At 42.5% G+C, this 25,231-nt stretch overlaps 1 protein-coding gene across 2 annotated transcripts in view; it reads left to right on the forward strand.

Annotated features, from left to right (window-relative positions):
- The window catches only part of LOC106607150 (apoptosis-stimulating of p53 protein 2), a 52,544-nt gene that overhangs the window by 22,753 nt on the left and 4,560 nt on the right, over positions 1-25,231 (forward strand). Inside the window, exons 4-15 of one of the 2 annotated variants that reach the window (XM_014203789.3) lie at positions 2,913-2,983; positions 3,505-3,606; positions 6,398-6,557; positions 6,692-6,873; positions 8,304-8,468; positions 8,728-8,769; positions 15,720-15,767; positions 16,430-16,625; positions 19,876-19,986; positions 20,229-20,353; positions 20,560-20,965; positions 23,045-23,883. In XM_014203789.3, coding sequence (XP_014059264.1) covers positions 2,913-2,983; positions 3,505-3,606; positions 6,398-6,557; positions 6,692-6,873; positions 8,304-8,468; positions 8,728-8,769; positions 15,720-15,767; positions 16,430-16,625; positions 19,876-19,986; positions 20,229-20,353; positions 20,560-20,965; positions 23,045-23,883 — 2,447 coding nt within the window. The remainder of the gene's footprint in view (positions 1-2,912; positions 2,984-3,504; positions 3,607-6,397; positions 6,558-6,691; positions 6,874-8,303; positions 8,469-8,727; positions 8,770-15,719; positions 15,768-16,429; positions 16,626-19,875; positions 19,987-20,228; positions 20,354-20,559; positions 20,966-23,044; positions 23,884-25,231) is intronic. The other variant, XM_014203797.3, reaches the window with a different exon arrangement.

The raw sequence follows: 25,231 nt of genomic DNA on the forward strand, positions 1-25,231 counted from the left end.
CACTTCCTGCATGAAATCTTCTCAGGTTTTTGCCTGCCATATGAGTTCTGTTATACTCACAGACACCATTCAAACAGTTTTATAAACTTTAGGGTGTTTTCTATCCAAAGCCAATAATTATATGCATATTCTAGTTACTGGGCATTAGTAGTAACCAGATTAAATCGGGTACGTTTTTTATCCAGCCGTGTCAATACTGCCCCCTAGCCCTAACAGGTTAAACAAATCTAAATATATTTTATATTTGAGATCCTTCAAAGTAGCCATCCTTTGCCTTGATGACAGCTTTGCACACTCTTGGCATTCTCTCAACCAGCTTCATGATGTAGTCACCTTGAATGTTTTTCAATTAGCAGGTGTGCCTTGTTAATTTGTGGAATTTCTTTCCTTCTTAATGCGTTTGAGCCAATTAGTTGTGTTCTGACAAGGTAGGGGTGGTATTCAGAAGATGGACCTATTTGGCAAAAGACCAAGTCCATGTTATGGCAACAACAGCTCAAGTAAGAAAAGAGAAATGACAGTCCATCATTACTTTAAGGCATGAAGGTCAGTCAATCTTGATGCAAAAAGCATTACGCGCTGTGTTGAAACTGGCTCTCATGAGGACCACCACAGGAAAGGAAGACCCAGAGTTACCTCTGCTGCAAAGGATAAGTTCATTAGAGTTACCAGGCTCAGAAATTGCAGCCCAAATAAATGCTTCAGAGATCAAAAAAAGACATCTCAACATCAACTGTTCAGAGAAGACTGCGTGAATCAGGCCTTCATGGTCAAATTGCTACAAAGTAACCACTACTGAAGGACATGAGTAAGAATAAGAGACTTGCTTGGGCCAAGAAAGATGAGCAATGGACATTAGACCGGTGGAAATCTGTCCTTTTGGTCTGATGAGTTTGGTTCCAACCACCTTGTCTTTGTAAGACGCAGAGTAGGTGAATGGATGATCTCTGCATGTGTGGTTCCCACCTTGAAGCACGGAGAAGAAGGTGTGATGGTGTCGGGGTGCTTTGCTGGTGACACTGTCAGTGATTTATTTAGAATTCAAGGCACACTTAACCAGCATGGCTACAACAGCATTCTACAGCGATATACCATCCCATCTGGTTTGCGCTTAGTGGGACTATTATTTGTTTTTCAACAGGACAATGCCCCAACACACCACCAGGCTGTGTAAGGGCTATTTAACCAAGAAGGAGAGTGATGGAGTGCTGCATCAGATGACCTGGCCTCCACAATCACCCGACCTCAACTCAATTGAGATGGTTTGGGATGAGTTAGAGCGCAGAGAGAAAGAAATGCAGCCAACAAGTGCTCAGCATATAACTCCTTCAAGACTGTTGGAAAAGCATTCCAGGTAAAGCTGGTTGAGGGAATGCCAAGAGTGTGCAAAGCTGTCATCAAGGCAAAGGGTGGCTACTTTGAAGAATGTGAAATATAAAATATATTTGTTGAACACTTTTTTTGTTTGTTACTATATGTGGTTTCATAGTTTTGATGTCTTCACTATTATTCTACAATGTAGAAAATAGTACAAATAAAGAAGAACCCTTGAATGAGTATGTGTGTCCAAACTTTTGACTTGTACTGTATATACACATGTTCATAAACACACCAGACAGTGTAAAGACACAGCCCTGTTATCAATTACGTAACAAGTTGTTCGAAAGTAGAAACTCGGATGGCCCTCCCTCCCCACAAGACATGGATTGTACAACAGAAGCCTAAGACCCCCTTGATCCACATATGCCTACAGATTTCTATTACAAATAGAATAAATGATCTTCAAATCCCAGACAAGCCTTCATTGACCTAATGCTCCAGGGCTGTCATTGTGAAGGGGTGTTCAAATCACATCTCTAAAAATGAGTTAGTCCTCTGGTGGTGGGGATCGTCTCAGCCCCTCATTGCGTAACTACTAAGCCCTTGACCCCTCACAGCTTGGATCTGGCTCTGGGATTAGATGGCTGTTTTCCTTTCTGGCCATTTTAGCCTGCTCTTTTTTTCCTCACACTGTTAGCTTGTTTGTACTTAGGCCATGTCTTTGTAGTTGGCTCCCATTGCGTTCTTTCCAATAGAGTTAGTTAGCCTTGTTAGTTAGCCTTGTGATACAATCAGCTAACTAAGCATTGTGTTTTCTCTTATAGAGAGAGCTTAGCCTTTTTTTCTCCCATCACCTTTCTTCTTTCTCATAAAGTGAGCTTAGCTAGCTACCAAAAGAGATGGCAATTTGCTCCATTAAGTTAACTAAGTAGCCTATTAAGTTAATTTGCCAATGTGATATCATTACCTTGTAGGCTAATTATTTATCCAGAGTTAGTTTAGTGTATTATTTTGCCCATGAGTAGTCCCCAGACATAGCCCATGATTGTAACAGAGGTTGTCCAAAACTATTATTTAAGTTACTTGGTAAAGGCTTTATCTAGGGCCGGTTCTCAAGGGATTAGATCAGGTTCATTGGCTCCCTAAAATCTCCCCAACCACACAAATGCGCTACGCATGTGCACATACACACATTCTGACTCGATGAGCAGCTCCTCAGAAACCCAGAGTGCTGTAGTAAATTTTGAGATTATGACCTGTCTCTGGCAACACTGATCTCTTTGTGCTGGCTGAGTGGTTTTGCTCGTTGCTAATGCTGGCCAGTCTGTATTTGTGTAACCTCCTTGTGAACCCTACTCTCCAGCTGAAGGAACCTTTTGCAGAACGTGTGTCAGTGTATGGTATCTGAGCAAGCAATCGCTTTTTCAGTCACTCATATCAGCTGTAATTCCAATGAACACTTTGCGAGAGTTTCTCATAGTTTCCTAAACAGACTTGGTGGCTTTTTAATGTTTCCAGTCTCCAAAACAACTTCTGCTACTTTAGTCTTCTCTCCGAGTGTCTTTGACTGAGGTTTTGGACGTGTGTTTCAGGTGGCTCCCGAGGATCAGACTCAAAGAGGAATGGAGTGAAGAGCCCCTCAGATAGACGGATGGAGAACGGGGTGAGTTCAGAAACCACTGACTTTAGACAAACACTTGGAGACCTTTTTGAAACAGTTTTTCATTCAGTCACTCACTGTGTGCAGTATACAGTTGCTAATTGCAGAGTGTACATGTACATTTCCTATTCTATGAGTTGTTGGACTGGCCTATGTTTGACCATTTCCTCTCCCTGCTCTTGGTATGCTGGTGTTAGTTTCAGACTTTTAAACCTGTAACAGCTATAGCTTTCAAAGAGAAGGAGCGGGAAAAACGGGTTTGGTTACTCCTGTGTCACCAATCACGCAAAAAAAATCCCTATATTTGAGCTTGTGCTATTTACCCACATGCAGAGACTGTACTTGTTCTACTTGGCTTCAGACCTGTCCTGACAGATGCAAAACACATATTTCCCTTGGTTTGGAGTGAGAGAAAGATGGTGTTTGTACGTAGACTATTCAGAGTTTGTCTTACTTTGCCAGCTCTCGTGTGTGTGTGTGCGTGCACGTTGGCGTGTGTAGCTGACTCTCTCTCTGTTGTGCAGGTGTCGGCCCCACGGATGGACATGACTCTGGCTGAGCTGCAGGAAATGGCTGCCAGACAGCAGCAGCAGATAGATGCACAGCAACAACTCCTCGCCTCCAAGGTAACAAGGGCGGGAGGGTAGAAAGAAAGAGGGGGGTGGAAAGGGGCTAATGAGACATGGATGAAGAAAGAAAGCAAGGGAGAGCAAGTGGGGTCGGATGAAAGAGGGAGATGCTGAGAGCAAGAGAAAGTGAAAGAGGGTGGGTAAAGTGATGGAAATAAATGGAGAGATTGAAAAACAGAGATGGGGTGAGAGAAAGAGGGATGGGACGATTAAAGGTGAGGACAAAGTGATAGAGAAAAGTTGAGAAGGGGAGTTATCAGGGAGTGAAAAAGGTTTTTAAGGAATAGGAAGAGTTTGGAAGATAACCCTTTTGATGAAGCGTCTGGTTCATGGGATGGCCTTGAGCAGGTGGAGTGATGGAGAAGGTAACAAACAGGAAAATCAAAACATGTTATGTCACGTGCACCAAATACAACTGGTGTAGACTTTACAGTGAAATGCTTGCTTATGATCCCTTCCCAACAATGCAGAGTTAAAAAAATAATAATACAAAGAAAACATTTAATAAAATAGTAAGACAAGGAATAAAATAAAATACATAAGAATGGAGCTATATACAGGGAGTACCAGTACCAGATCACTGTGGAGCTATATACAGGGAGTACCAGATCACTATGGAGCTATATACAGGGAGTACCAGTACCAGATCAATGTGGAACTATATACAGGGAGTACCAGTACCAGATCAATGTGGAGCTATATACAGGGAGTACCAGTACCAGATCAATGTGCAGGGGCACGCAGAATGTGAGGTAGATATGTACACGAAGGCAGGGTAAAGTGACTAGGCATCAGGATAGATAACAATAATAGTAAAACAAAGAACAGTAGCAGCAGCACATTATGAATGTAAAAGTGGGTGCGTGTGTGTGTTTGAGTTGTCGGGTTTTGTGTGTGTGTGTGTGCGTGTGCGTGTGTGTGTGTGTGTGTGTGTGTGTGTGTGTGTGTGTGTGTGTGTGTGTGTGTGTGTGTGTGTGTGTGTATATGCAGCATATACAGTAGTCTAGTGAGTGTACGTTGGGTCAGTGCACATAGTTTGGGTAACAATTATTTGACTATTTAGCGGTCTTATGCCTTGGGGGTACGAGTGAGTTTATAAAAACTGTCATCTTCTACCATTCTGATAGATTGGAGTTTGTCAGAGAACGTAGTTGTAACATTAATAACTTGGTTGTTATTCCATTGGTTCCCTCGAGGCAGATGCCCAAGGGGCAGAGTGGCCCACACTCATTGAAGATGGCGCTTTTAAATGTTAGAGCAATCACAACTAAAACCTTTCCTGTGAATGACCTCCATTACTGAGCGCAAAGTTGATTGCATGTGTCTCACTGAAACATGGCTGCCATCAGACTGTAGTGCTGCTCTTATTGAATCTTCCCCCCCGGATAACAGCTTTTCAAATTCTAACAGAAAAGGGGGAAAAGGGGGTGGGATCTGCCTCTATTTTTACTAATGCTCTCCGCTGTAAGGACATTTCATTTGGCGACTTTGGGTGTTTTAATCATCATGCTATACTGTTTAAATGTCAGCCACCAGTACTGGCCATATAGACCACCAAAGCACTAACCCACTTTCTTTACTGATGTATATGAACTATTGTCTATTGTCCTTAAGAACTATGCTAAAGTCATTGTGTTGAGGGATTTTAATATTCATGTTGACAAAGAGACTGACTCCAAGGCCATTGAACTTATGAATCTTTTGAGCTCTATGGACTTTATCCAAAATGTTACTGGGCCCACCCATAACCACGGCCATACTCTTGACCTGGTTATTACCAAGGGGCTTTCTATTGACATATCCTCTATTGTTTGTTGGCTTTACCTGATCACCAATGTGTATTTTTTTACTACCTTGATGCTCATAGCACAGGATAATACTGAATGCATTATTAAGAAACGCTATCTTACCTCTGAAGTTGCTGCAGATTTTTAGTGTATGAACAATACTCCACCTTCCTCTTGTGATGATTTAATTGATAACTTTAATAGCAAATGAAGGGCAACCATTGATGCCATAGCTCCAGTAAAGTTGAAAAAGGCCACATCCAAACATAGATGAGTGAGGAAACTAATCAATTTAAGAGAAATTGCAGAAAGGCAGAGCGGAAGTGGAGAAAGTCAAAGTTGCAGGTCCGTTATGCTATTCTGAGAGAGCAAGTTGGCATATACAGTACCAGTCAAAAGTTTGGACACACCTACTCATTCAAGGGTTTTCTTTATTTTTACTATTTTCTATATCTCATCCATGCCTTACTGCATTCCATGTCTGAAATGTGCTGTGTAAATAAAGCTTGATTTGATTTGATCAACCAGGAGAGAGGCCAAGTTATCATGCCTTGCCAGAAAATACACTATTGTTTTAAAGTATAACCATTCTCAGGAGATTCATGTCATGTTTATGGCGCAATGAGTAAGTTCATTGTTAAACTTAGACTGTAGTGATATTCAAATGTTCAATTATAACTAACGACAGGTACTGTATGTTTGGCAGGATAGCATGCCATAAAAGCAGCATTTAACAGGTCATAGATACACCAAAATGTACATACATTTAAAATTATATAGTAGGCTGTCAATTAAATGATGAAGTAAAAAAATGACTTTGTTCAGGGAAGGTGTAGGAGCAGCTGCTATGGTTTATAAAACAGCAGGCCTCTGTAACCATCCTCATTCTTTTCTCTTACTCTCCCCTCCACAGGAGCTGTGTCTGCTACCTGAAGCCACAGCAGAGGCAGCAAAAACACTGTAATAATGCAATCTCTCCTCTCTACTCCCCCTGTCTTTAGGAGCAGCGTCTGCGCTACATGAGGCAGCAGCAGCAAGCGTCGGAGCAGGAGAAGTTGCAGCATCTCAAGGAGAATGTGGAGAACCAGGAGACCAGGCTGAAGAAGGTCCGGGCCCTCAAGGGCCAGGTGGAGCAAAAACGCCTCAGCAACGGCAAGCTAGGTGAGCACAGTGTTGTTATGAATGGGCAAGGGATTGGTTGTTGTTTGGATTGATTGAGTGGTGAATTGATTGGGGGATTTGTGTAGGATGACTGACTGATCGATTGGTTCTAACCTCCTCTCTCTCGTCTTTAGTGGAGGAGATAGAGCAGATGAACAGTCTGTTCCAACAGAAGCAGAAGGAGCTGGTGGTGGCTGTGTCCAAGGTGGAGGAGCTCAGCAGACAGCTGGAGATGCTCAAGAACGGCAAGATGGACTCCTTCCACGACAACCAGAGCTCTGTGGCTGAACTGGACCGCCTCTACAAGGAGCTACAGGTATGTTTGATTGGGACAATTGAAAATTCCATTGTACTTGAACTAAATCCCAGGAGCTCTGTTGTTAGAACGTGTTTTACATATGCAGGCTATTTAACCCAGGTCTGATTCCAAAGCACGTACATTTTGTATGTGGCTCGTGTGGGACTCAAACCCTTAACTATCTCTACCACCATGCCCTAACTAATCAACTGAGCCATCAGAACCACTGGTTCATAGCCTCATACAGTGCCTTCAGAAAGTATTCACACCCCTTGACTTTTTCAACATTTTGTTCTTTTACAGCCGGAATTTAAATTTAAATTGCGATTATTCTTTTATTTTGTCACTGGCCTACACACAGTACCCCATAATGTCAAAGTGGAATAATGTTTTTTGAAATGTTTACAAATGAATTAAAAATGAGGAGCTGAAATGTCTTGAGTTAATAAGTATTCAACCCCTTTGTTACGGCAAGCCTACATAAGTTTAAGAGTAATAATTTGCTTAACAAATCACATAAGTTGCATGGACTCACTCTTTGTGCAATAATAGTGTTTAACATGATATTTGAATGACTACCTCATATCTGTAAGGTCCCTCATTCAAGCAGTGAATTTCAAACACCAATTCAACCACAGACCAGGGAGGTTTCCAATGCCTCGCAGAGAAGGGTATCTATTGGTAGATGGGTAAAAATAAAAAAAAAGCAGACATTGAATATCCGTTTGAGCATGGTGAAGTTATTAATTACACTTTGGAGGGTGTATCAATACACTCAGTCACTACAAACATACAGGCGTCGTTCCTAAATACCTAGTTCAGTCTGCTTTCCAACAGACACTGGGAAACAAATTCACCTATCAGAAGGACAATAACCTAAATCACAAGCCCAAATATACACTGGAGTTGCTTACCAAGACGACATTGAATGTTCCTGAGTGGCCTAGTTACAGTTTTGACTTAAAACGGCTTGAAAATCTATGGCAAGACTGAAAATTGCTGTCTAGCAATGATCAGCAACCAACTTGACAGAGCTTGAAGAATTTTTTTAAAGAATAATGTGCAATTGTATTGTACAATCCAGGTATGCAAAGCTTTTAGAGACTTACCCAGAAAGACTCACAGCTGTAATTGCTGCCAAAGGTGATTCTAACATTTATTGACTCAGGGGTGGAGATACTTATGTAAATCATATATTTCTGTATTTAATTTTCAGTAAATTTGCTAACATTTCTAAAAACATGTTTTCACTTTGTCATTATGGGGTATTGGGTGTAGATGGGTGAGAAACAAAATACATTTGAGCAATTTTTAATTCAGACTGTAACACAACAAAATGTGGAATAAGTCAAGGTGTATGAATACTTTCTCATGACGCACTGTATGTCCTCTACCCTGTCCTCCATCCTAGTTCAGCTCTCTGACATGTCATTTCTTGTCCCCTCTAGCTGCGTAACAAGCTGAACCAGGAGCAGAACTCCAAGCTGCAGCATCAGAGAGACAGTCTGAACAAGCGCAACCTGGAGGTGGCCTCTATGGACAAAAGGGTCAGTGAGCTCCGAGACCGCCTCTGGAAGAAGAAGGCCGCTCTGCAGCAGAAAGAGAACCTGCCTGTGAGTGTACACACACGCACGTAGTGTACATACGCACGTAGTGTACATGCGCACATACTGTACACGCACAAACACATGCGCACTCGCACACACACATGCGCACACATGAGTGCAGAACACCTACTTTGACATCTCAAGACTTTGTGAAAGAAATGGAAATGTTTACATAGTGAAGCACACCCCATCAAAATTGATAACCTGAGCGCCCCCTTGGGGCTGTAGAGTATAAACACAACTGTATTTTGTTTACCTCTGAAAGCCCCAGATGCCCTGGCCCTCAGAGCCGGCCTCTATCAAAAAAGTAAGACTCCTCAAACCTGTCTCTTGCTGCCTTTCTTCACTGACAAACAAATCACTGACTCACAGGACTGAAATACCCTCAGATATCTCCTTCCACAGTTCACTTTTTCAATCTCTCTCTATTCAACGTTCTTCAACCCTCGTCCCTGGGACCCACAGAGTGGGGAGATCCTTCTCCCAGCCCAGTACTAACACCTGATTAAGGTATTTTAGTGCTTGGCTGGAGCAAAAGCCTGCACCCGGTGGCTCCCAAAGACCAGGAGGGAAGGACACTGGTGGAATTAATCATTGTTTTGATCCTTGTCACAGGGTTGATTTTGCTATCTCAGTTTACACTCAACATTCCCTCTCTTCAGCCCAACTTGCAAAAACAACTCCAGGAGAGGGGAGGAGACTAGAGCATAGGCAGGCAGACAGACAGGAATGCCAGAGGAGATGATATCACTGCCTGGTATCTCTCTGCCCCTCTTCCTCTGAATTGTTTTTGACTCCTGTGGTTTCCATTGCACTTTTTAATCTATGTAAACATGGAACTTTTTAATCTGTCTTTGAAAGATTTTGTGAGGAAATTGTCAGGACACATGAGATTTGCTGTAGCTATTAGTGTACTAGAACAACGTGTAAGGGCGAGGAGTGTTTGTCAAATGGAAACTCAGAGTGGTTGTGGATGATTTGCTCAGGCACTCAAATTCTTAAATTATGTTAGTAAATCCCAGGCATGATTTATTATGATTTTACATGTTTCATGTGGTGGCCAATTTACAGAATCTATCCTCGATCAGTAGTATTTTAATAGAGAAACAAAACCACTGTCAAATGAATAGACATCACCCTTTAATTTCCTCCTTGATAACTCTATCATGTTGTATCTCAATCAAACTAACTTAACGTGGGGATATTTACAGTGCCTTCAGAAAGTATTCACACCCCTTGACTTATTCCACATTTTGTTGTTAGAACCTTAATTCAAAATGAATTAAATATATATATTTTTACCCATCTACACACAATACCCCATAACTACAAACTGAACAAATGTTTTTAGAAATGTTAGCAAATTTATTGAGTATTATTAAGTATTCACACCCCTGAGTCAATACTTTGTAGAAGCACCTTTTGCAGCGATTACAGATGTGAGTCTTTCTGGGTAAGTCTCTAGGAGCTTTCCACACCTGGAAGGTGCAACATTTGCCCATTTATTCCTTTGATGTAATGGGTCCTATGTGTGGCTGGTGTAGAGAGTCAGGCGCATGACAGCAGATATGAGTAATCAATGTACTTTTACTCAAAATGTCAAATATAGAAAGTAACAAATACACGCACACCATGACAGACCGAAAATACAATAAACAATCACTCACAAAAACCCATGGAGGAACAGAGGGTTAAATAATGAAACAGTTATTGTGGGATTGAAATCAGGTGTGTAAAACAAAGACAAAACAAATGGAAAATGAAAAGTGGATCGGCGGCCGGTGACGTCGACTGCCGAACGCCGCCTGAACAAGGAGAGGGTCCGACTTCGGCGGAAGTCGTGACATTTGAAAATGATTCAAGTGCTGTCATTGGTTTTTGATCATTGCTTGACAACCATTTTCAGGTCTTGCCATAGATTTTCTTGTAGATTTAAGTCAAAACTGTAACTCGGCCACTCATGAACATTCTCTGTCTTTTTGGTAACAACTCTAGTGTAGATTTGGCCTTGTGTTTTAGGTTATTGTCCTGCTGAAAGGTGAATTCATCTACCAGTGTCAGATGGTGAGCAGACAACCAGGTTTTCCTCTAGGATTTTGCCTGTGCTTAACTCCATTCTGTTTTTTTTTTATCCTGAAACATTCCACAGTCCTTAACAATTACAAGCATACCCATAACATGATGCAGCCACCACTATGCTTGAAAGTATGGAGAGTGTAACTCAGTAATGTGTTGTGTTGGATTTACCCCAAACATAACACTTTGTAACTACAATGTTGTTGATCCATCCTCAGTTTTCTCCAATCACAGCCAATAAACTGGTGAAATCCCTGAGCGGTTTCGTTCCTCTCCGACAACTGAGTTAGGAAGGACACCTGTATCTTTTTAGTGACTGTGTGTATTGATACACCAACCCAAGTGTAATTAATAACTTCACTTTGCTCAAAGGAATATTCAATATCTTTTTTTTTTTTTTTTTTCCATCGACCAATACTGTAGGTGCCTTCCCTGGTCTTTTGTGGTTGAATTTGTGTTTGAAATTCATTGCACGACTGAGGGACCTTACAGATAATTGTATGTGTGGGGTACAGAGATAAGGTAGTCATTCAACAATTATGTTAAACACTATTATTGCACACACAACTTATTAAGCACATTTTTACCCCTGAACATATTTAGGCTTGCCATAACAAAGGGTTGACATTTCAGCTTTTCATTTTTAATTTACTTGTAAAAATGTCATAAACCACAATTCCACATTATTAAGTGTTGTGTGTGTGTAGGCCAGTGATAAAAAAAAATCTAAATTGAATCCATTTTAAATTCAGGTTGTAACACGACAAAATGTGGAAAAAGTAAATGGGTGTGAATACTTTCTGAAGGCACTTTATCTGTCCGTTTGAGTGACTTTATGCCTACTAATCCAAGTTTTATCATTTAAAGGGACATTTCCCAAATGTTAATCTCCTGCACCACCTAAACTCCAACATAATATTATGTGAAAATGCCAGGTTTCTATGTGTTGTAGTCATAAAGATGCACACAAAGTGTTTTCGGATAATGTCATCTGAAAATATTTTGACATCATCTGGTGTGTATTATGTCATTTTAACCAACTACTACTTACCTTTGCCTACTCATAGTTGGTTAAAATCACAGGATGCACACCAGATTTCATAAGTGTCGCCAGATGGTGTCATCAGAAACACTTAACTTCCTGTTTTTTACTTAACATAGAAACGCACCGTTTTCACATTTTGGTATGGTGCTGGAGATGATGAATATGAAGTTGAAAATGTTTCCTTAAAAGTGTGCATGCCACTGATCACAATATTCCCTGGTTCATATGACATTTGCATAGAGAATGTCATAAAATATATATTAAGCTGTATATGTGCAAATGTGACCGACCGCCTTGATTCGGTCTTATGTAGCAACATTTGAAATTGTGTTTTTTTTTTACATTAGATAAAATAGAATAGAACATGGTATATTGTACACTGCAGTTGAGGAACAATAGGAAAGTAATTCTGGTTTTAAAGTTGATAAACTCGTAACCCCACTTTTGAGGAAATGTTTCTTGAATGTTTTGGTACACCAACTGGAGAGCTCTTTGTCTACACCCATTCAGTATCGTTCACACCCTCTTAAGCCCCACCCAACTCTTTAAGGATTCACATGTGAGGCCATGTGGTAATCAAATAAAATGTATGTTAATTTGTCACATGCACAGGATACAGAAGGTGTAAACGGTACAGTGAAGTGGTTACTTGCATAGTAGCAATATCAAAAACAGAAAGTGTCCAGATAAAAATATTTTATTAATATTTTATTGTTAATAGATGATGCTTACCCGACACACTAAATTGATGGGTTATCTGAAGGAAATGCTATAACCACCCCCCATCTACATCTAGCTAAGTGGATGGCTCACACTTGTCTAGACATGTACACATGTTCATGAAATCCAGTAGATGGCCGCAATCAACCCCAGACACACCTGGCTAATTTGATGGGTCATGTAATAATCCGTCTGAAGTGGAGTCTTTTTGTTTAGACATGTAGCTAGCTAGGTAGCTAGTTAAACAATGAACCGGCATAATCCCAACTCATACTACTACCAATACAAACATTGTCATAGATGTAGTATGAATCTGCAGGCAGCTAAAGCTAACAAAGTAGGTTCAACGTTAGCTAGCTAACATTAGGCTATAACTAGCAATGCAAATGGGTTTCTGATTTAAAAAATATTACTACACAGATCATACATGTAATGTTAGCTAGCGAGCCAGCAAGCTAACGTTTCCTCGCTAACTAACAGTACGCTTTAACTTGCAATAAAACTACTTTCTGACAAAATTATAAACATATCTGAAAATATAGCTAGACTCTTACCCGTATTCATGGATGAATGCTTCATGGCAGACTGGAACCATTTAACCTCATTTTGTTTGTAGCAACATATTGTTTGACCAGCGTTGTGTCAAGTCACTTCGGTTCACATTGATCGTGGTGTGTGCAGAAAGTATCCCATCACTTTTTCCAACTGATCTGTCGATAGCGCCGGCTAAATTCAGGGAATCAATGTTGTTGAGGAAAGTAGAAAGCCATTCAGAACTGCGAAAGTTAACTTTATATCTTTCAAAAACGGCGAGGTAGAAAAGACTGTCAACACATACTGAACAGCTCACGTTATAGACAGAAGCACGCTACATGGCAGACCAATCCAAACTCATCTCTTGGCATGTCCAGCCCATTCATTATCTCAGCCAATCATGGCTAGCAGGAAGGTTCCTGTATTTATCTGTGGCTAAACCAACTAGGCTCGTAATTTAATAATTGTTTTCATATTTATGGTTGGAATACAAGTTTGTTATGGGCAGGTGGGACGGTAGCGTCCCACCTCGACAACATCCGGTGAAATTGCAGAACGCGAAATTCAAACTACAGAATTATAAATATTTAACTTTCAGAAAATCACAAATGTAATACATCAAAATAAAGCTTAACTTCTTGTTAATCCAGCTGCTGTGTCAGATTTCAAAAAGGCTTTACGGCAAAAGCACACCATGCGATTATCTAAGGACAGCGCCCCGCATACAAAAGCATGAAAAACATATTTCAACCAGGCAGGTGCGCCACGAATGTCATAAATAGCGATATAATAAATGCCTTACCTTTGATGATCTTCTTCTGTTGGCACTCCAAAAGGTCCCATTTACATCACAAATGGTCCATTTGTTCGATAATGTCCTTCTTTATATCCATAAAAACTCAGTTTAGCTGGCGCGCTTCAGTCAATAATCCACCCAGTTTCCCTCCATCAAAATGCATACAAAATGAATCCCAAACGTTACTAATAAACTTTTCCAAACAAGTCAAACAACGTTTATAAACAAACCTTAGGTACCCTAATACGTAAATAAACGATGCAATTTAAGACGGAGAATTGTTATTGTCTTTACCGAAGAAATATACCAAAGAATGGGCTCTCTTCCACGCGCTTGGAAACACTACAGCCAAAATGGGAGCCACCTAGAAAAAATATAATTTCTGGCTCATTTTTCCAAATACCAGCATGAAACTCTTTCTAAAGACTGTTGACATCTAGTGGAAGCCCTAGGAACTGCAATCTTGGAGGATTTCGCCTTATAATAAAAGTGATAGCCATTGAAACAGTGGTAGGCAGATTTTTTTTTTGGGGGGGATGGTTTGTCCTCGGAGTTTTGCCTTCCATATCAATTCTGTTATACTCACAGACATAATTGTAACAGTTTTAGAAACTTTAGAGTGGTTTCTATCCAAATCTACCAATTATATGCGTATCCTAGCTTCTGGGCCTGAGTAACAGGCAGTTTACTTTGGGCACACTTTTCATTCGGCCATGAAAATACTGCCCCCTACCCAAGAGAGGTTAAGGCATTTCTGCCAAAAACGCATTCTGATCAAAATTAAATGTTTACGTTCAAATGCCGCTCCTGTGAAGTAGTGACGTAGGACATAAGCCTACTTTCCTGAAACGAGTCACAAATAGTCTGTTTTGTAAACTGCTTTGGATGAAAGTGTATACTAAGCAAAACACATTCTTTAAGACCCCCCTCCAATCTGCAGTGCTAAAACTCACAGAATTAATAATTCAACCACATACTGAAGTGGAATTAATCCTTCCCTTAATAGGCATACTTAATCATTTTATATACATTAAAACCACCAGTGTAGCTCCCACCAGTAACCACGAGCACAACTGTTCCTTGATTTTTACTGGCGGTTTTATTCTGTTGTTTTAGTCAGAATTATCACCTTCCGCGAGAACTATAAAATAAATGAAAATACAGTTAAGCACACTCTTAGAACTTTCTTGTCTAATGAGTCACTTATTAGCTTGATATAACTATGAAGTGCTTACATACATAAAAAACGTTTAGCTGGAGATAACAGTATCAGATTAAACACATGAATAAAGGGAAAATACTTAATTGGCTGCTTATTACAGAAGGGAGGAAATCAAAAACTTCACACTTTTTATTCCTGGCATGAATTTACGCTTCATCCTTAATTATTATAACGTTACCATCCTAACATACACGCTTCAACCTTTACGAACTACACCCGAAGACATGAAAAACCTAGCTAACACAGTGTGGGATTGCCTTCACTGAACAAGTGTTCTGCTTGTCTTACCATTTCCCCCCCATAGCGAACATGGAAACAATTCAAACAACGACATAGACTGACAGGTTAATTGTCAGTTACAACCAGTAGAAAATAATGTATCACATTATTAAAAAAGTCCATCTTTTGAAGTCCTCTCTCCTATGTTGAAGGGAAGAGCTGAGGTAAAGAAAGGAGAGAGCTGAAGAGGTAAAGGTGTAATATGTATGTACTGTAGTTATTACAGATGAAAGCAGAGAATCTGAAGGCTGAATAGAGCAGGATTCTTTGAGGAGGGGATTTAGTGACAGTCTGCCTCGAATTATAATGAGCAGGGCTTTTTCAGGCGGCCACAAAGAGCCGTTACGTTTACCCTTCTCTCTGGCCAACTACACAGCAAGGGTCTGTCTGACATCACCTGGAAGGCATGTTTCTAACACATTTGTCGCGAAACGCTAGCCTGAAAGATGTCAGCCTAGAATCACCTCACCTCGCTCCGTCTGAACATATGGGAGGAACTGATCAATAGCGACTTATGTACTTGTATGGGGTTTGACTACTAGTGTGTTCAACTGCTGTTGCCTTTTGTGTTTTTGTTTTCTCAAGAATGGCTACCCTGGTAAGGAGAGGGCTTCAAAAGACGCTCATCCCCAGGTACAGTAACTAATGGCAGAGCTGGACCTGACATAGACACAAACTGATCTCTTCAGCATGACTTGGTAGAGCAGCAGCAGCCGTCGGATTATCTGCATTTCTGTTTCCAGTAGCGGAGTGCAGTTGATTTGATCTTGTTTTAAAGGGCACGGCTTGATTTATTTAATCTGCTCCATTGCGTAAGACTTCATTTTACACAACTGCTAAAGTTTGTTTTCTGAACCAAAAACTTTCAGAGAAAGACTTTGGTTATATTGGAATGTAAAGAGAGCTGATAGTTTGGTCTGTGTTTTTTTTCCTAAATGTTTCAGAGTTCAACTTGATCAGGCTTTATGTGGGGTAGTTGGAGTATTTTTCAACACTGTTTAGCTCCCTTAAATTAGCTTTTATCATATTTTCATCCATAACTTCAACCACTCCTTTGTGTATTTAGGAGAGTTGCAAATAGACTAACAGCGTAATCTACTACTAAGCTGAGGGAGATGCTTAATAAATGTATTTCTATTTTTGTATGTACTTTTCACTCTTTACATACTGTCTGTCAGTGAGTGACCCTGTTGTTCCTCCACACTGATGACAAGCTGGATCTGTGTGTTTGGCTTGCTCTGAACTGTCTGTCTAACTCTCTCTCTCCCTCCCTTCATATCTCTTTCTCCCCCTAGCTGCCCTCTGACGGTCTGGGGGGTCAGCAGCAGCAGCAGGGTCCTTCTCGTGTGGCGGCTGTCGGCCCGTACATCCAGTCGTCCACCATGCCTCGCGGCCCAGTGAGACACGAGCTGCTGGTCAAACCTGCTGTCTACCCCGACGGCACCGTTAACATGCCTGCACAACCAGATCCCCAGGGCAAGGCCAACACAGGTGAGACAGTGACCTTAACCTTAACACATGTTCATTTCACCTTTCCCCTTTCACTTCTTCCCTCTTGGCCCTGGCAAACGTTTGCCTGTCAATTCTTCTGCTGAAGTCTCCACTTCACCTCTTACGCTCACAGTCTCCTTTTAATTAAGGTTGGTACTCTATATCTCTACCTCAGCTGAGTGATAAATGAAATCCAGATGACGAGCTTGTAAGAGGTTTGACATGTGACTGAGTTCCCCACCCTCAACAGGAGCTGAGGATTCTGAGATACCCCTGTTGATAGATGGGCTCTGGTGGTAAAGTCACTCTGAGCTCAGAAGGTAACCTATGGCCTTGGTGCTCTGTTGTGGCTACTTCCTCTACCAATGCCCCTAACCATAGATCTAGGATCCAATTACCCTACTTATTTGAACCTGAACCATTAGGGGGATTGAAAAGATACCAGACCTTGAATCAGTGGTTATAGTGCTGTTTTGTGGTGCCCGTCTGAGATGATAGCCTACCTTCTCCTTAACCAGAATTCTTCTGCCACTAAATGGTGACTTATGTCTGCCAGGGTGGAATACCAGCCCTCATGTTGCTGTGTGATTGTGCATTCAGAGGTTGAACCAGGGAAAGCTCAGTAGTATTCTCTTCAGATTGGTCAAATAGCTACTATGAATTTACTTAATCTACAGGTAACTGCCAAAATAAAGGAAACACCAACATAGTCTTAATAGGATATTGGACCAAAACAGCTTCAATGCCCAGGTTCTACAAGTGTCTGGAACACTGTTGGAGGATCATGCAACACCATTCTTCCATGAGAAAGTCCATCATTTGGTGTTTTGTTGATGGTGGTGGAAAATGCTGTCTCAGGCCCAGCTCTAGAATCTCCCATAAGTGTTCAATTGTGTTGAAATCTGGTGACTGAGACGGCCATGGCATGTGGTTTACATCGTTGACATGCTCATCAAACCATTCAGTGACCACTCGTGCCTTGTGGATGGGGGCTTTGTCATCCTATGGGGGCATAGCCAAAATAATGGCCTGCCCAACATTTTTATGCATGATAGGATGTTAATTGCTTAATTAACTCAGGAACCACACCTGTGTGGAAGCACCTGCTTTCAATATACTTTGTATCCATTATTTTGGCAGTTACCTGTACATTGCCACTAAAGGCATCTACATGTTTCCCATCCGAAACATTCCAGAACAATTTGTGCATATATTATAATGCCATTCTGTGATGTTTCTGTTCGTTCCCAGCTAGCAATGAGGAATCGGCCCAGAAGCGGCCCTCTTCCGGGGAGCCGGAACTGATTGAATCAGCTCGGTGTCGGACTCGACCCGGAATCAAAATGAATGACTGCCCAGAATCGTCCCAAGTACATCGGGCCGTTTCCGTCTACCAGAATTCAGCCGACTTTGCCGGCATCTTACCAGAATACCCCCAGATGCGACCCGATGCAAATTTAAATAAATGTATACAAAATTACTGGATTTAGTAATTTTAAATATTACTATTATACATTTTATACATACAAATTATACCCATCCACAAAAAAATATTTTGTCTCGGAGGAAACACCATACACCTGGTGACCGTGTCAGCGTGCATGCGCCAAGCCTGCCACAGGAGTCGCTACAGCGTGATGAGACAAGGACATCCCGGCCGGCCAAACCCTCCCATAACTCGGACAATGCTGGGCCAATTGTGCGTCGCCTCATGGGTCTCCCAGTCACGGCTGGCACGGGTCTCGAACCAGCATCTGTAGAAATGCAGTTTGCACTGGAACACAGTGTCATAGACCGCTGCGCCACTCGGGAAGTTCCATCCACAAAGTTTTTAATGCTTATCAATTGCCTTGCACGAAGTATCAAAATACTACACAGGACTCTTAAAGAATTTCATTTAAATGTTAATTGTATTTTTTGATCACAGAAACAATGAGGAAAATATGGAGAAATAAATAAATAATGAAATGTTAATTAATTCTATAAAGCAGCCTGTGTAATCATCTGCCAGAGAGTAGCCCCAATCGGAGAGGCATCATTAAACATTTATGATATGAAATCAAAACTAGTCATTTCATTGGTCCATCTTTTCCTTTACATGTCCTTTTCAACGCAAAATGAGGGAAAAACAGGAGTTAAAGTAAGAGTTTCCCCAGTCTCCTGTGATGTTACATGCAATCACTTCTGCGTGATGAGCCAATATGCAGTGGGAAAGAAAAGCTGAACATCGAACATCTCTTCCCAAATATTTTGCAATCTATATGGCACGGCTGTACATTTGTTGGTCCTTAAATGAAACTGGTATATTTTTTTATTTATCTGAAAGAAAAGAGGGAGACCTTGGGGAGGAAAAATGTGAATCTGCAGCCGGTCCAAACCCCTCCAGAGCTCTTCTCCATCGACGGGGAGTGTCTTTGCCTGGCCCCGGGTCCTCACCATGCCAACACTGGGCCCCCTGCTCTGGCCTATAACGGACCGAATCTTTAACACTAGATATCTGGATATCTAAGGCTCCTCTGCTTTTTGTCTCTCGTGCATTTTTGGTTATTTTAGAATCCATGTTCTTGTTGCTTAAGCCTCTGAAATAGCTGCGGGCTAAGATAAAAAAAAAGTACACACTCCCTGTGGTGCGGTGTGCTCTGTGAGTGTGTCCGCTTGTACTTGCTGTTTGTTACCCTTTCAGTGGATGCACAACTGGGCCAGAGCAGGGGGCCCAGTTGTGTGGGCGTGGCAATACGCTTTGAGGGGATATGTTTGTTATGGAAGAAACATTTTTCTTTTGTATTTTCATCATCATCTCTCTTTCTGCCAGATCTCTGTTGTATGTGTTGCTGTGAGGCAATACTGCCTGTTTGTTGAATTAAACCGTGCCTGTTGCTATTCTCCTTCCACTCTGGATTCGGAAGCATTCTAAATGGGTCCGTTGGAACGAACACATTACCTCCAGCAGAACTGACAGTCTGACAACCATGTGGTTTCGGACTGGCCTGATCAGGTCTAAATCAGTAACTGAGGAAATTAGAAAGATGGAAAGAACTAGCTAGTTCTACCACATTTTGCGCTCCTGTACTGTCTTAATTCTGCTGAGAAAAGAGAAGACCCCGCCACAGGGTATTGCTATATAGCCCAGCATTGGCCAGACCCTTTCTAAATATATTTTGCCTTTCATTGGTTTCAATTGAAAGTATTTTTAGAAAACACCCCTTAAACCTTAAACTCCCTAACCACCACCCTCACCGCCCTTTCTCAGGTAAACTGGCAGAGTGGGGCCCTTCTGGACCAGAGCCCAACAGCAGTAGTCATGGGTCATCCTCCACACTGCCCAGAATGACCTCTCACTCCAGCCCTAACACAGAGGAAGGTAACCACCCCCACAGCACAACAACCACACATAAATATGACTGTAGACTCGACCACACAATGACCAGATATGTAGTGGCCAAATCATATCCGCGAACCCACACAAACATGAAGACTCAAATTGCCACTTTACTTTCCTTGAATATGCACTTAATTACTTACACAGTCCAGATAGGGTTTTGCTATTGTTTTCCCTGTATGTTTGCATAGTTATGTTTTACACCTGTGTTGTTGTGTGTGTAGATGAGACTGAGGGGATGAAGAAGGACAGGAGGGTGCGTCCATTTTCCATGTTTGAGCCCACTGAGGTGCCCGCCGCCTCCCTCCGCAAGAACCAGAGCAGTGACGACCTGGTCAGAGACTCCCAGGTAAGAACTGTGGATCTCAACAAAAATGGCCGCTTAGCTATTTTTACTGCAGACCGAATGCAATGTATGGTGCCCAGAAAGTCAGAAAACTGAACATTCATTAAACATGAGCACTTGACATCAGGAGTTGTCCTTGATCGTGTGTGTGTGCGTACATGCCAATCCTCTGTGGTCTAACCAGCTCCTCTCTGTCCTCCTTTCCCCAGTCTGCTGCTAAACCCCCAGTTAAGGTTCCCCCACCCGTTGCCAGCAAACCCAAAGCCCCCAGTGGTGCCCCCTATGGCAAGCCAGGCCTCAACACAGGCACCTTCCCCAAGGCCAAGCCTCCCAGCCAGCACCAGCAATCCCAGGGGGGCCCACAGGCCCATGTCACCCTGCCCCCCTCCCAGAGCCAGACCCTGCCCCTGCCCTCAAAGCAGGACCCCCCTCTGGCCGCCACTGTCAGACCCTTCACCCCAGAGCTGCCTAAAGACCTGATCAAGCCCCAGACCCTGGCAGCCAGCTCCATCTACTCCATGTACACCCAGCAGCCCACCCCAGGCAAGCCCTTCCCACCGGCCTTGCAGGGGGCTCTCAACAGGAGCCAGAGCCGCGGCAACGGATTTGTCAGTGGTAAGACTACCTTCTGGTTCCTCTTCTGTTCCTATTGACTTTATCAGGGCTACTGTCTGTCTGGAGTCATTTGGCTATTTGTCTTAAGACTGTCAATCAATAAAGTTGTGTGAACCATGGCTCCAAAGCATTTCACTCAACACCAGAGTACTAGAAACAGTCTTGTTTCTGTTCTTTTCTCTGTTTTACACTTACTGCAAGAGTAATTCCTAACAGAGAGGTTAAAGCAGGCTGCCGTCAGTCTTATGTTAAGTACCTAGGAGAGTACCGTAATTGAATTTAGCCAGTGGAGAGGAGAGGGTCCTGACTCAGAACAAGCTGCAGTTAGTGAATCTAATTAAAGGTAATAAGCCCCGAGGCATGGCAATCGTTAAATAAAACATCAAAGTAATCCTCATCATCACCCTGTTACTATTACCGGTTTGCATATGCAGATATGTCTGACTAGGTTTGTAATGAGTTAGTCTCACCAGTGGGATTTCTCCTCTTGAGTGAAACAGAGGACATGAACTCTCAGGGATCTGCTCTGCTCTGGCCAGGAAAAACGTGATGCCCTGGTTATGATAAGACAAACTACTTTTAGGATATGACAAGCACCTAGAGATTTTACTGGTCAGGTCACATGATCAGAATAAACTCTTGGCCCTATCTGAGACTGGCTGTGTCTCAATTTGCAGAAGTGAGGTCTTTAGTGTGCTTTCACAATTTATTAAGAGTCCATAAGGCTATCATCCCTGTGGATCTCCTTCAGGACAAAGCCACCAACCTGACATGTTGACACACATCTTCTCCATCGGCAATCACTCGAGTCGAGTATGATTGTCCTCCATGGGGTCTTCCAGGTGCTGAGTCTCTCCTTGCATAGCTGCCGCTTGTCCTCTGCGGCACGGTGGAGATATTTTTAGTGTAGTGCAGCTCCTTCAATAATTGCTTTTTCTTCAGTTGTCTGTTTTAATGCAGCGTGCTCCTAGTTTTTTTTAATTTAATTTTATATATATATATATATATATATATATATATATATATATATATATTATAAATCCAGTTCATAAAGTTATACAAGCATAGCTAGTAGCTACTGAATGTCATTTTCGTGAGTGTGGACATTTACAAGCGAAAGTGAACAAGATACATTGTGCAAATTAACAAAGTAGTGATGCATTCTTTTCTGAAGGAAAAGCAGCATGTGTACACAGAGCAAAGGGGAGAAGAACGGAGGAGGAAAAAACGCTAGTACATTGGTCACCAAAGGATCAATCGCTATCGACTGGTCAATCTTCAAGGCACTCCTAGTCGATCACTAAACATTTCTGTAGAAAAGCCAATGATGAAGGCGTAAAGGCTTGTGCTCTTTTTTTCGTGTTATTCGTGTTGCGCTGTTGGCGGTAGGTGCACTTGTTTCAGAAGCCCTGCACACCGGGTTGGCAAAGTGTTCCCATTTAATTTGTCTGAAAAGATTCACTCCACGACCCCGGCCACAGCAAAGTTTGATACTGGCATATGTGAGATTTCATAACTTTTAAAACCATGACCAGAGAGAGATTGTCAAAGAATACAGCCCAGAGCTGCTGTTTTTATTACTGAGTTCATGTCTAAGTTTTTAACGTTTGCAGTCAGAATGACTGCTCATTAGCTTGAAGGGGGTCCCTCGGGGCCCAGCGGTGCTTCTGTTAACATCGGGAGACTGATACTAGGGCAGCAACCACATGGTCCTTAACAGATAGGGGCCGGGTCCAGTGGCATGGAAAAAACTGTCAGTGTGCCCTTGAGCAAGGCACTTAACCGTAATTTTCTCAAGGGGCGACGTACTACTATGGCTTTCCTGTAAAATAACACATTTCACTACACCTGTGTGTGTGACAATAAAATATATATTTTTAATTTGTTTAATTATTTTATATACTGCCTGGATGATATTCTTACAAACTGATTCAAATGTTACATGTTCTACAACTCTGGTCCTGGTGTGTCATTGTTTATTAGCAGGAAAAGAGGTTGTCTGTTTGTTGTTTTTATAAAGCCTGCTTTAACTCCTAACCGATTCTCTCTGTTTATTTCTGTCTCTCTTTGTGTCTGAAGTGTACGGTAAGCCTGTGATCCCCAGCGGAGGCCCCCAGCACCCAGAAAATCCTTACTGCGAGCAGCGAAACTCCCCAGACCAGCCCTCTGAGGTGGACCACGGGGCCCCCCATGTCCCCCCTACCGAGGGCCAGCAGGGGGAGACAGAGCGCACCCCTCGTCCCCTCAGCCCCACCAAGCTGCTGCCCTTCATCTCCAACCCCTACCGCCACCAGAGCGACGGGGACCTGGAGGCCCTCAGGAAGAAGCTGTACAACGCCCCGCGGCCCTTGAAGAAACGCAGCTCTATCACAGAGCCCGAGGGCCCCGCGGGGCCCAACATCCAGAAACTGCTATACCAGAAGACCACGCTGGCTGCTATGGAGACCATCCTCACCACGCCCACCACACCCGAGGCTGTGAAGGAGGAGGGAGGGGCAGGGCCTGGTGTTCCAGGGGCCCAGATTGGTGGGGATAGCAGCCAACCGGAGAGTGTAACACTTGAGGCTTGTGAAGTCCTGCCCCCCTCCCCTAACCTCCTCCCCCCACTCCCTGCAGAGCACACTCCCCCACCAGCCATCCCAAAGGGAGACCGAGAGGAGTTCACTCCCCCTCCCCATCCGGCCCACCCTGCACCGCGACCTGACCAGCCCCTGTTCCCTGCACCGACCCCTGTTGCTGCTGTTGGCATGGAGGAGCCCAGCCCACCCAGCCTGACCCCTCCTCCAGAGAGTTTCACGGAGGAGTTCCCCCCCTACCCTCCACCACCCTACCCCAGCGGGGCTGGGCAGGAGAGCCTGGGGGAGGACACTCTCAGCATGCAGGCACCAGAGGTCACCGGACAGGTCACATTGCCACCTGTAAGAAACCTAAGTTACACTGTTGTTTTAATGATGATGATACATTTCATTTTAAGTGCCTTCTATGACATTCATAAACATCAGCTCACAATCAGACACATTTAACACCAGTACCAGATCAAACACATCCACTCTACTTGCTGCAAATAGCTTAACACCAGTCTTAAGCCATAGCATGTATTAACAATAGCCGACTGTACTCTACAGTGCTGTATGTGCCTCATGTTATTAGTCTCATGGTCGGATCATGGGTTGTTCTGACTGTTCAGATTATACAGTACATGTTCACCCTCCACCCTCTCATTGGTTATATAAGCACATTAATCCTGATCAAGTGCAGTAGGAAGTGGAACCTATTCAATCTTCGCCCGTCCAAGGGTGACAATGAAATGAGCTTTGGTTATTTTCTAGCCCTGTAAGTAAACAACAAGCTGCATTCCATTGTTGATCCTCTCTAAGCTGGTTTATCAGTGGGGTCCTACTAGGGCTGGGCGATATGGCCAAAATATCATATCACTGTATTTAAAAAAATAAATAAATGAACAGTATGACTATTTAACATTTTTGAATAACAAAATTCTAAATTTGCTTTATGAGTAGTGCCTGACCCTAGGGTGTCAACACATTCTAAGTGATTTTAATGGGTCTTTCTCCATTCTGATTGTTATACTGTTCAATTCAACCCAAAATTATTTTAAATTTCTGCATTTCCTGCACTTATTTGAGATCATTTCCACACTGCCACGTAGGGCTGCACGATATAGGCAAACAATCCAAGCCTTATTTTTAACCAAATGTTGCAATTGCGATTTAGAGCAAAACACTTGGGTGAACTGTTGGAATCATGACATAGAATCGTAGGCACTTTGAATACAATGTTGTTTGACATGACAGTGAATGAAAATCCCATGGAGGAGTTATTGTGACAGGGTAGGAACCAAAGTGTTGATAAGTGTTACCTAGGGGACCCCATAATCTTTGGCTACATTGAATGTTTTGTCTTAGCCACTTCATGTAGTTAACATATTCTTGCTTCGCGTATTCCTTTTTGATTTAGAAGATACAGTTGCACAAACAACATGCGGATTTAGGTCTACACTGTCACTGGTATTATTAGGCTGTATAGCTAATTATGTATTCTCTGACTCAGTACATTTGTTAGCTAGCTAGCGATTTGTATTTAAGATTAGCATTAGTGGCTAACAATTAGCGGCTAACAAGATTTAGCCCGACTTGCTAAGAAAAGACAAACTAGCTGGCCTCCTGAGTGGCGCAGCTAAGGCACTGAGGCATCACTACAGACCTGGGTTCAATTCCGGGCTGTATCACAATTGGTCGCGATCGGGAG

This window comes from Salmo salar, chromosome 01 (genome assembly GCF_965601325.2).
Source record: "Salmo salar chromosome 01, fSalSal1, whole genome shotgun sequence".
Classification (NCBI taxonomy): domain Eukaryota; kingdom Metazoa; phylum Chordata; class Actinopteri; order Salmoniformes; family Salmonidae; genus Salmo; species Salmo salar.